The 12,853-nt window shown below is 36.7% G+C and overlaps 1 protein-coding gene across 7 annotated transcripts; it reads left to right on the forward strand.

Annotated features, from left to right (window-relative positions):
* Positions 1–11,936, forward strand: LOC115981818 (sugar transporter ERD6-like 5). Of its 7 annotated transcripts, none has more exons than XM_031104182.1 (19): positions 2–286; positions 886–948; positions 1,544–1,633; positions 1,745–1,807; positions 2,169–2,201; positions 2,895–2,960; positions 3,046–3,111; positions 3,188–3,263; positions 3,346–3,410; positions 3,559–3,651; positions 3,748–3,828; positions 9,554–9,638; positions 9,734–9,777; positions 9,860–9,922; positions 10,004–10,063; positions 10,694–10,747; positions 11,019–11,078; positions 11,186–11,300; positions 11,429–11,922. In XM_031104182.1, exons 1-19 carry the CDS (start codon positions 92–94, stop codon positions 11,551–11,553), a joined length of 1,497 nt encoding a protein of 498 aa, XP_030960042.1. In that variant the 5' UTR covers positions 2–91; the 3' UTR covers positions 11,554–11,922. The 7 variants fall into 7 exon arrangements, 6 of the variants coding, with proteins under 6 accessions (XP_030960042.1, XP_030960046.1, XP_030960043.1 ...); XM_031104183.1 differs by having other exon boundaries at positions 3–286; positions 1,748–1,807; XM_031104186.1 differs by lacking the exon at positions 10,694–10,747 and having other exon boundaries at positions 11,429–11,936.
* Positions 11,937–12,853: the final 917 nt, after the last annotated feature.

The raw sequence follows: 12,853 nt of genomic DNA on the forward strand, positions 1-12,853 counted from the left end.
CTAATTTCAACCATTTTTATCAAACACAAAGTATTAATTAGTTTCTCTCTAGTCTCTCTGTTCCTCTCTGTCTCTGATACAATAACAACATATGGAAGACGAGGAACTAACAAAGTCTCTGCTTGTTGCACAACAGCCTGGTAATATCAGAATTATTAGCAATGGCGTTGGTTCCAATGATACTGGTGCAAGTGCAAGTGCAAGTGCAAGTGCAAGTGGTGTCACCGTTGTTCTTCTTCTTAGTGCCTTTGTCACTGCTTGTAGTGCCTTTACTGGTGGATTTGTGGTAAGTACAATTGATTTGGTATATAGCCTGTGGTTCTGTGGAGAATCCATATGTTGGTATATGTTAAGATGACATCTCTCTTATGGTCTTATATGGGATCCGCGACAAGTTGTGGGACAGTGTGCATGGGATGTATGCATTAGTTTTTGAGAATGTTTTCATTCTAAACTATACCTTGTTTTACACTTTACTTCCCTAAACTATTGAAATGCATGATTAACTTTCTAAAATTGTAACTCTATATAACACTTAACCTTTACTGTCTTGGAGTCAAGTCTAACGAAATTTAGAATTAAAAAGGTAATTTATTCCTACTTGCAAAATAATCGGTAGAGGGTAAATTAGTCTTTTAATACTATGTTCCATTAGACTTAATTGAAAAAATGATAGAAAGAGGTGAAGTGTTACATAGGTCTTAGTTGAGGGAGTTGATTATGCATTTTGTAGTTAGGAGTTAAAAAGTATAAAATGAGATGTGATTTAGAGCGGAAAAGTGTCCCATCACCAAGCAACTCCCGGTAATGAAAAATGAGTTCAAACAGTATTATAGCTTCAGCATATATGCATTAGTGAAATTCTGCCTTGTGATTACATTGCAGGTGGGGTACTCAGCACCTGCTGAATCAGGAATTATAGCTGATTTGGGCCTTTCTACGGCTGAGGTTCGTAATTAGTTTATTCAGTTTATTGACATAAATTATAAACAAACTCACACATGCAACTGCAGAAATGCAAGAGAGGAATTGAGGAAAGTTAGTTGAAAAAATTACATTATCCCTGAAATAAATCTTGATAAAAACTTAATTTGCGTAAATAAACTTTGATCATATAAATCCTTTGCTTCATATAAATCTTTTGCTTAATAGTAATAAACATGCCATTTCTAGTTTGATAACAAGGTTATTACTTAAAAGTTAAAACACAAAAAATAGTTGACAAAAAATATAACCAAAAAAGAAAAAAAAGGTGTAAAGAACTCAATAAAATTTTTTTTTTTGATGGAAAGAACTCAAGAATTTTAATTGTGTATGACCATCGCTGTATTGGGATTAGATTTCCTTTATCTATACACTGGAAATCAGAGACACATATATAAATTAAGATTATAATATTTCTAATATGTGATGAAAAACATTTGGTACTTGGTGGGTGTGATTGTTGATGAAAAAATGGTGCATTATCTGATTAATGTAGAGTGTATTAGTTCTCCAGTCAGTTCTGTTAATTTCCTTACACATTCACCCTTCAATTTTGCAGTATTCAGTTTTCGGTTCCATAATGACAATTGGTGGAATGATAGGTGCAGTAATAAGTGGGAAGTTGGCAGATATCATTGGTCGTAAAAATGTGAGTTTTTAAATGATCAAATTATTATCTGTAGGACTAGTGTTAAATATGTTTTAACCAAGTGTATTGACCAGCTCTTAAATCGCTTGAATTTTGATTTTATCTTTGAAGCAGACTATGTGGATTCTGGATATGTTTTACATAATGGGGTGGCTCGCAATATATTTTGCTAAGGTTGTTTATCTTCTGCTTTAATAATTTTTGTTTGATTCCATATGCTGATTTTCTTTTCATTTTCGTCCTTGGCTTCTTAAAAATTGGACATTGGAAGCTAACGTAGGTCCATAAAATGTATTTAGTTTTTCGTAGTTCATAGCAATTCTAATTAAACAGCATGCACCAAGAGCCTTATAGATCAAGTGTTCAACTGGTATCTCTCATTTGTAATTATTATATATTTATTGTAATTTTTTTCAAAGTGATTAAAACCCAATTTTCCAAGTGCACCCATTCATGCCATGTTTGGAGTCTCAACAAGATGCACTTCAAAATGTACCTAAACAATATGACATTGTTCACAACTTGTTATGTCCAGGCTCATAGCAGAACAGGAACTGGAGAGCCAAACGTAAGCTTTGTCACATCCTTGACACTATTCATGCTCTCTTCTATTCCTCTGTTGTCCCTACACCTTTCTATGGAGAAGTTGCACTCACAGCTATTTACTCCATAACAAACTTCTCACTCGTGCTTGACAATTGACCCTTTTGAGAGGTGATTTGGCTCCACCCAAACTATCATCACCTTAAACTCTTTGATTCTGGATACTTCATAAAATTCCAACCTCATGAGCATATCAAACTTGACTCTCTCCCTCTCTAGGTTTTGTTGCTTTCTTTGGTATGAGTGGCACAAAAGGGATTTAGGTTCTATCATCTTTAGTCACACCGACTTATGGTCTCTCACCATGTAGTCTTCAAGGAATATAAGCTATTCAAAATGAAGTCCAAATTTTGCCTGCCCACTTTTCCTCTTTTCTCCCCTGTGCCAGTTCCATCTGCAGAGCTGGTGCCCCGGCAGCAGTGCAGGAACTTTTGGGTCTTTTATGGTTCTGAGCAGAGTTTCTTGTTTCAATTTGACACTACCAGCAATCGCCACTTCTACAAAATGGAAACCATAATCAGTACATGTTTTCTATTAGACAGGACTTCCAAAATGGCAAAAAGAGTCTGGTAAAACAATATTATATTTGTTAGTTAAAATAATATATTATATTGTTTGCTTTCAAGCCATTTACTAAATGTTCAGTACTTGTTGAAAGGGTGCTTGGTTGCTCGACCTTGGAAGACTATCTTTGGGATTTGGATTTGGACTGACTTGTTATGCGGTAAATGTTGTAATTTGAATTTTAAATTGCACTTACTTATAGTACATATACTAGATAATGAAATTTGAATTCTATTTCTGAACAGGCACCTATTTACCTATCAGAAATTACACCCAAGAATCTTAGGGGAGGATTTACATCAGTCACCATGGTAAATTATCCTTACAATAATGTTAGCTTCAAAATGTACTTTTTCCTTATGTGGCTCCTTCTTGTCCATTCTACAGGCAATGATACCTTTTAGTCTAACAGTTGCATATCTGATTGGTTCTGTCGTCAACTGGCGTGCCTTGGCTCTAATAGGTAGCTTCTTCTACCTTCTATTACACTATATTCCATAATATATTTCCATAATAGTTATGATCTTCTTCTTCTTTTTCCCCAGGAGCTATTCCATGTTTATTTCTACTTTTTGGCCTATTCTTCATTCCAGAGTCTCCTAGATGGCTGGTGAGTGCAATTTAAAAGTTTGTTGGTATTTATATTATTATATGTTGCTCAGTGAATTCTAATTTTTAGTTAGTGTTTATCTAATGCATATTGAGTTATAATACGTTCCCACCAAATGTGCTCCAAATATTTAGCTAAATGGCTGCAGGCAAAGATTGGCCGAGAAAAAGAGTTTGAAGCTGCACTACAATGCCTTAGGGGAAAGAATGTTAATACTTCTGAAGAGGCTGCTGATATCAAAGTAACACAGTAACTTAATTTTAAGTAAGAAAGGAATCATTAACTATATATGTAGAGTTGAAGCAAGAAATTGAAGAAATGTTTTATTGTATGACAGAATTATACTGAAAACATCCAACAGATCTCAGAAGATAAAATCCTTCATTTGTTTCAGCAGAAATATGCTTATCAACTCATTGTAAGCTTTAAAAAGTAATCTCAAAGTTGCTCCATTTCTACTACATGGATTTGTGATCTATAAAATCTGGAACTTTCTCTCTCTCTGAATAAAAGTCAAATCTTATTGAATCAGAAAATGAATGATACAAAAGCAACTGAACCCAATACAATAAAGGTATTCTATATATACACGTCTCTAACACAACCAATTCCCTAAATTTCAGCAAACTTGTTTATTAACAATCCTAAACTATACAATGGAATTACAATATTTACATGACAGACCAATGGCTACAAGCCACGTGTATTATAATCTCCAAAGCTATGTATGAAAACTTCATGATAAGGCACAGCTTCAATGGTCTCTAGCACATCCTTGCAAGCCCACTGATGCTCTGTATCTGATGCCTCTGCTTCGGAGTGTTTGTAACTGAAATTGTGTGCAAGTGGTGCTGCTCCACTCTTGCACTGCTGTCCTCCACTAGTCTCAGCAGATGCATCCTCAAGTATGGAGCAAAAGGCATTAGTTTTAACACCCCCCCTCAAGAGCAAGGCTCTTGCAGATTCTGGAAAATCAATGTTGGCAGCAAAGATGTTAATCAATCCCAATTTCTTGATCAATCTAACATAATTGTCTACACCCAAGGCCTTGGTGAAAACATCAGCTAGCTGATTTTTAGAAGCCACATGAAAAGTCTTAATTGTTCCATCTAAAACCCTGTTTCTAACAATGTGGCAGTCAGCTTCTATGTGCTTTGATCGTTCATGAAAAACCGGGTTTGCAGCTATGTGTAGTGCTGCCTGGTTATCACAGTATAATAGGACAGGTTTATCATGTTGCACATGCAAATCCTTCAACAGATATAACAGCCATGTGACTTCACATGTTGTGGTTGCCATGGATCTATACTCAGCCTCAGCTGAAGATCTTGAAACCATGGATTGTTTCTTTGATCTCTATGATATTAATGAGTCCCCAAGGAATACACAATACCCTGTAAGGGATTTTCTGGTATCTGGACAACCTGCCCAGTCAGCATCACAGTATGCTTTCAGCTGCAAGTCTGAATCACAAGGAAAAAATACCCCTTGACCTGGAGTTCCTTTTATATACTGTAATATCCTATTAGCAGCCTGCATGTGAGGGACTCTAGGCTGAGCTAGAAACTGACTTAACCTATTTACAGCATAGGTAATGTCAGGCCTACTCAAAGTCAAATACATCAACTTCCCTATAAGCCTCCTATATTGACTTGAATCTTTTAGAAGCTCTCCATTACCCTTTGATAGCTTAAGTTGCTGCTCCATGGGTGACTTCAATGGCTTACAACCCATCATTCCTGTTTCTTTTAGAATCTCAAGTGCAAACTTCCTTTGATTCAAGCTAATTCCCTTATCACTCCTTGCAATCTCAAGTCCCAAAAAATACTTGAGTGAACCTAAGTCTTTTATTCCAAACTTAGCATCCAGAACTGACTTTAAAATTGCCACACAGTTTGGATCATTTTCTGTAATCATCATGTCATCCACATACACAAGTAGTGCAGTAAACAAAGGACCCTTGGCAAACACAAACAATGAGTGATCGGCTTGGGATTGAACAAAACCAAGTTGCTGAATAGTTGAAGACAGCTTAGTGTACCATTGTCTAGAAGCTTGTTTTAACCCATAAAGTGACTTAACAAGCTTGCAAACAGTAGGAGCAGTAGATGTAGATGTAGATGTAGATGGAGAATGAAAATTTGAAGTTGAAGACCCCCCCTTACTGTGAAAACCAGGAGGTAGTGACATGTATACTTCTTCAAGCAAATCACCATGCAAGAAAGCATTGTTAATGTCCAATTGATGAAGGGGCCAAGATTTAGCAGCTGCCAGAGCAAGAACCACCCTGACAGAAACAGTTTTAGCTACAGGGGAGAAGGTTTCAATAAAATCTAGACCTTCCCTTTGAGTATAACCCTTGGCAACTAGTCTTGCCTTATATCTATCAACAGTCCCATCTGCCTTCAACTTAATTTTATATACCCATTTACAGCCAATGGGGGTTTTACCTAAAGGCAAGGTAGTGAGGTCCCAAGTATGATTTTGTTCAAGAGCTTGGATTTCCTTATCCATAGCTTCTCTCCAAAGTGGATCTTTGACAGCTTGGAAGAAGCTTTGAGGCTCTTGAGGAGTAGAACTAACTGCCAAGACATAAGATTGATAGCTGGGAACAAGATGTGCATAGGTAAGACTATGACCAATATCATAAGGACCACCAGAATCAGGACAGCAAGCTAAAGCACAAGAATAATCCTGCAAGTAAGCTGGAGGTTTTGAAGTCCTAGCTGACTTTCTGATAGGTGCAGGTGGTGCTTCTAGTGTTGATGCACAAGTCTGGTCTGGTAAGGCAGCTGAAGGTATTAAAGGAAACTGAGAAGGGAGACAATCAGTAGTGGGTGATTCAGCAAGTAAGGTGTTAGAGGTTTCAATAGAATGATCAACAATATTAGGGACAGAGGGTGAAACTAAAGAACCAGAACAATCTGAAAGTGAGTCTGGTATAAAGACAGGAGTAACAAAAGAGTCAGTACCTGTGCTGGAAGAATCAGTACCTTGAAAGGTAAAATCTGAAAGAAAAGGATCAACAAGAGCAGCATGTGTACCAACAAAAGGAAAAATATTCTCATGAAAAATTACATCCCTAGAGATGAAAACTGACTTACTAGAAAGATCATAGACCTTATAACCCTTTACTCCAAAAGGATACCCTAAAAATACACATTTTTTTGCTCTAGGATCAAATTTAGATCTGGTATGAGAAAGAGTAGAGGCATAACAGAGGCAACCAAACACTCTTAAGTGATCATAGGTTGGCTCATGACCAAAAAGGACTTCATAAGGTGTTTTGTGAGACAATGGTGAACTAGGGATTCTATTAATCAAGTAGACAGCAGTTAAAACACTATGCCCCCATAGATATAAAGGTAATTTGGATTGAAACATGAGAGATCTTGCAACATTTAAGATGTGTTGATGCTTCCTCTCAACAATAGCATTTTGTTGAGGGGTTTCAACACAACTTAATTGATGCAAGATACCCTTTTGAGCAAAGAAATCCTTCATGAAGAACTCAGTCCCATTATCAGTCCTCACAACCTTAATCCTTCTACCAAACTGAGTTTCAACCAAATTATAAAATTGCTCTAAAACAGTCTGTGTTTGTGACTTGTGTTTCAACAAATAGACCCAAGTAGTCCTAGAACAATCATCTACAATGGTAAGAAAGTACTTGCAATTGTCAATAGTAGCAATAGAAAAAGGACCCCACAAATCACAATGCACCAAATCAAAACAATTTTCAGAAATATGAACACTTTTATTAAAAGGTAATCGTTTTTGTTTTGCAAGAGGACAAATGTCACAATGAAAATTGTTGTTTACAAAACCATGAAGAGGCACTTTATTAATCTTCATCAAAGCCAATTTAGCATTTGATAAATGCCCCAATCTGAGATGCCAAACATGTGGCTGAACAGAATTGACAGAAAACACTGCAGAAGCTGAAGTAGAAATGGATTTGCTTTCTTCCAGCAGGTAAAGGCCATTGTACTCTCTACCCAGACCAATTGTGCTCCAATGAGCAAGGTCCTGGATGAAGCAGAAAGTACCAAGAAAAATGAGGCAACAAAGAACAGATTTGGCTAACTTGCTGACAGATATGAGATTAAAACTAAAAGCTGGAACACAAAGCACATCATATAGAATAAGAGTTTCAGAAATTCTGACAGTTCCTATATGGGTTACTAAGGCAATTTCACCATTAGGCAGGTTTACATGTGTGTTTAGTGTAGAATTTATGGAAGTAAAACAAGAAACTGAATGCACCATATGGTCAGTAGCACCTGTGTCTATGACCCAATCAGTGGATGAAAACATATCTTTATTAACTAGTTTTGCAGAGAAAACTGAATGCTTCAAGTTGGAATTAAAAGATAAACTAGAAGCCAAACCTGCCATAGTCTCAAGATAGGAATTAGAAGTTGATGGATGTGAAACGGTGGCTGCCAAACCAGTACCAGCAGGAACACCAAATGAAGAAGCCACACCAGCAACTCCAGTCATCAAGCTTGGCACTCCATCACCATTGCTTACAGTAGCAGCTTGATGCTTATCACTAGAATTAGAGCTAGCGTTGAAGAAAGCTAACAGTTGCTCACATTGAGCCTTTGTGATTGGACATTGAACTGATCCAAGTGAAGAATGCTCAACCATAGCTCCTTGATCATAAGAGACTTGATTAGCATTAGATTTTCCCTTTGGCTTATACCCGGGTGGATATCCATGAAGTTTGTAACACTTATCAATGGTGTGCCCAAGCATGTTGCAATGTGTGCATAAAGGCCTTTCCTTTTTGTTGTTTCCTTTAGTCCAATTTGCATTCCCAGAACTATTCCCTTTTGAATTAACATACATAGCAACAGAATCTGGTTTTGCTGTAAAAGATCCTCCATGTCCAATGTTCCTATGAGACTCCTCTTGAAGAACTAAGGCATAAACTTTGCTAATTGAAGGAAAAGGCTCATACATTAGAATCTGAGTCCTTAGAGTCTCAAAATTCTCATTCAAACCCATCAAAAAACGCATTACATGGGCTTTATCATGAGTAGCACTTAGGGTTTTCATTGCTCCACAACTACACTCTGGTAAAGGCTCAAGATTCAACAATTGATCCCATAATCTCTTAAATTTCGAGAAATACTCAGTCACAGACAATTGATTCTGAGTGATGTGTGAAATTTCCTTTTGAAGATTATAGATTTTGGGACCATTGCCTTGTGAAAACAAGTTTTTTAATTCTAACCACATATCTCTAGCAGTTTCACAGTAGATTATATTACTGGATACATCAACATGCATTGAGTTGATAAGCCAAGAAAGTACCATCGTATTGCAGCTTTGCCAATCTTCATAGAGAGGAGATTCTGGATCAGGCATAGGGATTCTACCATTGATGAACCCTATCTTCTTCTTAGCAGTGAGAGCTAAGATCATAGCCCTTGACCAGGAGTGATAATTTCGCATTCCAAGTAGTGGTTGTGTCACTAAAACGCTTCCTGGATTCTCACTTGCACTGAGAAAATATGGATTCTTAGGAATTGATTCATTGTTGATCGGATTTAATTGGTTGTTGACTGGATCAGATTGGTTGCTTGAATCAGGGGACGCCATTGAAGAAGCTTCGAGGTTTGCTTCGTTTATGGCTCTGATACCATATAAAATCTGGAACTTTCTCTCTCTCTGAATAAAAGTCAAATCTTATTGAATCAGAAAATGAATGATACAAAAGCAACTGAACCCAATACAATAAAGGTATTCTATATATACACGTCTCTAACACAACCAATTCCCTAAATTTCAGCAAACTTGTTTATTAACAATCCTAAACTATACAATGGAATTACAATATTTACATGACAGACCAATGGCTACAAGCCACGTGTATTATAATCTCCAAAGCTATGTATGAAAACTTCATGATAAGGCACAGCTTCAATGGTCTCTAGCACATCCTTGCAAGCCCACTGATGCTCTGTATCTGATGCCTCTGCTTCGGAGTGTTTGTAACTGAAATTGTGTGCAAGTGGTGCTGCTCCACTCTTGCACTGCTGTCCTCCACTAGTCTCAGCAGATGCATCCTCAAGTATGGAGCAAAAGGCATTAGTTTTAACATGATCAATTTGTATTACTCAAACTTGATATAGGTTGGAATTGGACTAATGGTACTTCAACAATTTGGAGGGCTCAACGGATTTGCATTTTATATGGACGAAATTTTTGAATTGGCTGGTAAATAATGCCTACTGCAATGATGCTTTCTACGATAGACAAATGTGAACGGCATTGAATTGATATTTGATTATACAATTTTGGGTTTATAACAGGTGTGCCAAGTATTATTGGGTTTATAGTGGTATCCATTCCTGAGGTGGTTCTAAATCTTTTTGGTATAATTAAAATGTTGTGACCCCCTTTAGTGCATAATCAGATATTGCAGATTTTCTGTGCAGATTCCAGCAATTGCTTTGGGATCAATCTTGATAGAAAAATTTGGAAGACGGACGCTATTGATGGTTAGAATACAAAACGATGTCGAAAGTTTAAGACATATTTGATGAAAGAGTTGATTCTAAACTTTGCAATAACGTTTGCAGATTTCTGCTACCGGGGAATGCTTAGGTTGCGTCCTTACAGGACTATCATTCTTATTGCAGGTTCTTTAACATAGAATTTAAATGCATCTCTGTCATTTTATTAAGGGAACAGGTTGGTTCTTAAATACCCGTTTGGATACGGCTTAAAATCCCAACGTTTGGTGTTTTGTTTTGTTTTTTGTTTTTTTTGAGAAGTTAGTTTTCACACTTTTCACGGAACTCACAAATCTCTTTTTTCAATAAAATTTTCATTAAAAATGAGTTATACGACACTATTCACACATTTAAAAATTATTTTACTACATTTTTCAGTTTTCAACAAAATAAACGAACCTAAGTTGGAGTTTGCATATAAATTATTTCCCGCACTCATTTGCGTTTTTAGCGTTTTTCTCCCTTTTTTTTTTTTTTTTTTTTTTTCAATCACGCGGATTACACTGTGCAGAGACATTGTGCACTGTTTATGCATTGTTCATACACTATTTATGCACTGTTCACGGAACCCACACCCACTTTATTCAAAAAAAAAAAAATTAAAAATAGGTTTCACGGTATTATTTACAATTTTAAAAATTATTTTACTATAGTGTTTTCAGTTTTCAGCAAAATAAGCCATATCCAAACGGATCCTAAGTGTGATGTCTATTGTTGATGAATAACTAATTATAAACTTAAAGCTTCCTCGAGCAGAGCCTTAACTGGTGGACGGAAGCCACTCCTACTTTGGTGCTTTCAGGCATATTGGTAATGCATTTGTAATTATCATATTTGTATACTTTCTTGTCACTATAGAATAAGGATGATGAGGACAAGGCAAACAACAATTAATCCTTTTTCCATTAGTGTAATGAGTTTGGAATGATTTCATTCAGGTTCGTTAAACTACTTGGTTTATTAATTTAAACACACCGCCCCCCCCCCCCCCCCCCCCCCCCCACATCCTTTTTTTTTTTTGCCTTCACTTTTCCTGCTATTTCACATCTGTATAATTGAACTACTTGGTTTCTGAATTCAGGTTTTTAAGGTATCTTATTCATTAGGTGTTGGAGCAATACCATGGATTATAATATCAGAGGTGAGAACTTTTTTGATTAATAACTCTGTAGCTTGCACGGAAAATTTATCCCTATAACAATTAGAGTGTAGCTCCTGTCAAATGATTTTTCTCTTTCTCCCTTTCAGATATTTCCCATAAATGTAAAGGGTTCTGCTGGAAGCATTTGCAATTTGGTCAATTGGTTTTGTTCCTGGCTTGTTTCATACACATTTAACTTTCTAGTAGAATGGAGCTCAGCAGGTGATGCCTCCTTGTCTCCATTTTTGTTTGCTTCTGTGCAGCTGTTTCTTTCTCATGTATACTGTCACTCTCCTAAGCATTCTTGTACATAGTACGTGATGATTGATGTTTTATGCATGATACTTCAGGAACATTTTTCTTATATGCAAGCATGTCGGGTTTGGGTGTTTTGTTCTCTGCGACATTGGTGCCTGAGACTAGACGGCGAACGTTAGAAGGAATACAAGCATCACTCATTCATACTCTGCAATAAGAATCACCAAGCAGCAAGCACGGAAGGGGATGTTAGTTCCCTAGTGACATGTATGAAGCAAACTACTCAGCATCAATGAATCTAATAAAAAATTCAAGATTAAGGAGAAATATTCTAATAATATTTAATGAAAGATTAGGATCATGTGAGCCCTTCCTAATGCCGTCTGTGGCATTTGGTTTTGAACATGGTGTGGTCCCATTCTCAATGCTCCTAGCCTTATGGACAGCTGCTTTGATATGATAAAAATTGTAAAATGAAAGTTACCACCAATTTGGTCTTTCTCCCACGATTTCTGCATACCACAGTTACCACTTGCTTTGTTGCTAAGTAATTCAATGAAGGATGAGAACAGTTGATAATGCCTATTAATTATTACTCTAGCTCCTAGAATAGCAAATGTTAGTATTTACATTGACAATTTATCATGACAGGGCATCTGGAATGGATCTGCATTCCTTAATCATTCTGTGAAAAAAAAAAAAACTCCGAAATTTAGAAACTGAAGATTATCCCTCGAATGAGAACAAGCCCTGATCGAGCGAGCCAATCAGCCATGAACAATATCCAGACGCTCAGCGATATTGCTTGTAGTCTGTCTTTGGCCCACTTAAGCAACCTGTTCTAAGTTTGTTTTTGTTGGGAAAAGCCACCCACTTCTTGGCGAGACCAAAGTCTCCCTCAATATTGTCAACCAAGTGTGAATTTATCAACACAAATGTAGTGGAAGTTAAACTCAACAAATACCAAGACTAAGCTAGCAATATATGTAATATGGAATCCAAGAGACAAATTATCAAACACGTAGAAGTCAGAAACTGATACACAGTGCACACACAAGATTTACATGGTTGGCACTAGGCCTACATCCATTCTATAAACATCAAGTTACAGTAATCTTTTATTTAAGTTTTATTACACATCTTAAGATTACACAACAAATTTGGAGAAATACAAGCTTACCTCTTTAGGAGCTTTACATACCCAACTCCATCACAATGAAATCTCCCATGCCATTTGCTGAGCTAATTTTCACAAAAGGGTATTGGGGTTCTGGTTTCTTGAGCTGAAGCCGAAAGTGAAGAGGCAGAGAGAGACTGCTCCTGAGCTAAACATTAAAAAACACACAGAGGGCTTTGGGATTTCATAGGTGCTGAAGCCATTTTAGTCAAGCTCCTAAGCTGTATTTAAAGAGATTAGAGTGAGCCTATGCTTTAGCTTCCAACCTTGTTCTTGATCTTAAACTTTGTTTACTATCCCCATGCCATGCCAAGTGCTTGATAAAATGCACATTCTATTA

Source organism: Quercus lobata, chromosome 3 (assembly GCF_001633185.2).
Source record: "Quercus lobata isolate SW786 chromosome 3, ValleyOak3.0 Primary Assembly, whole genome shotgun sequence".
Taxonomy (NCBI): domain Eukaryota; kingdom Viridiplantae; phylum Streptophyta; class Magnoliopsida; order Fagales; family Fagaceae; genus Quercus; species Quercus lobata.

Bases quoted from the DNA above. Each gene is read 5' to 3' on its own strand.
- LOC115981818 (XM_031104182.1), top strand. From the start codon at position 92: ATGGAAGACGAGGAACTAACAAAGTCTCTGCTTGTTGCACAACAGCCT. The intron at 1,808-2,168 runs GTTGTTTATCTT...TGTTATGTCCAG, and splicing joins TCGCAATATATTTTGCTAAG to GCTCATAGCAGAACAGGAAC. The intron at 9,639-9,733 runs GTAAATAATGCC...GGTTTATAACAG, and splicing joins CGAAATTTTTGAATTGGCTG to GTGTGCCAAGTATTATTGGG.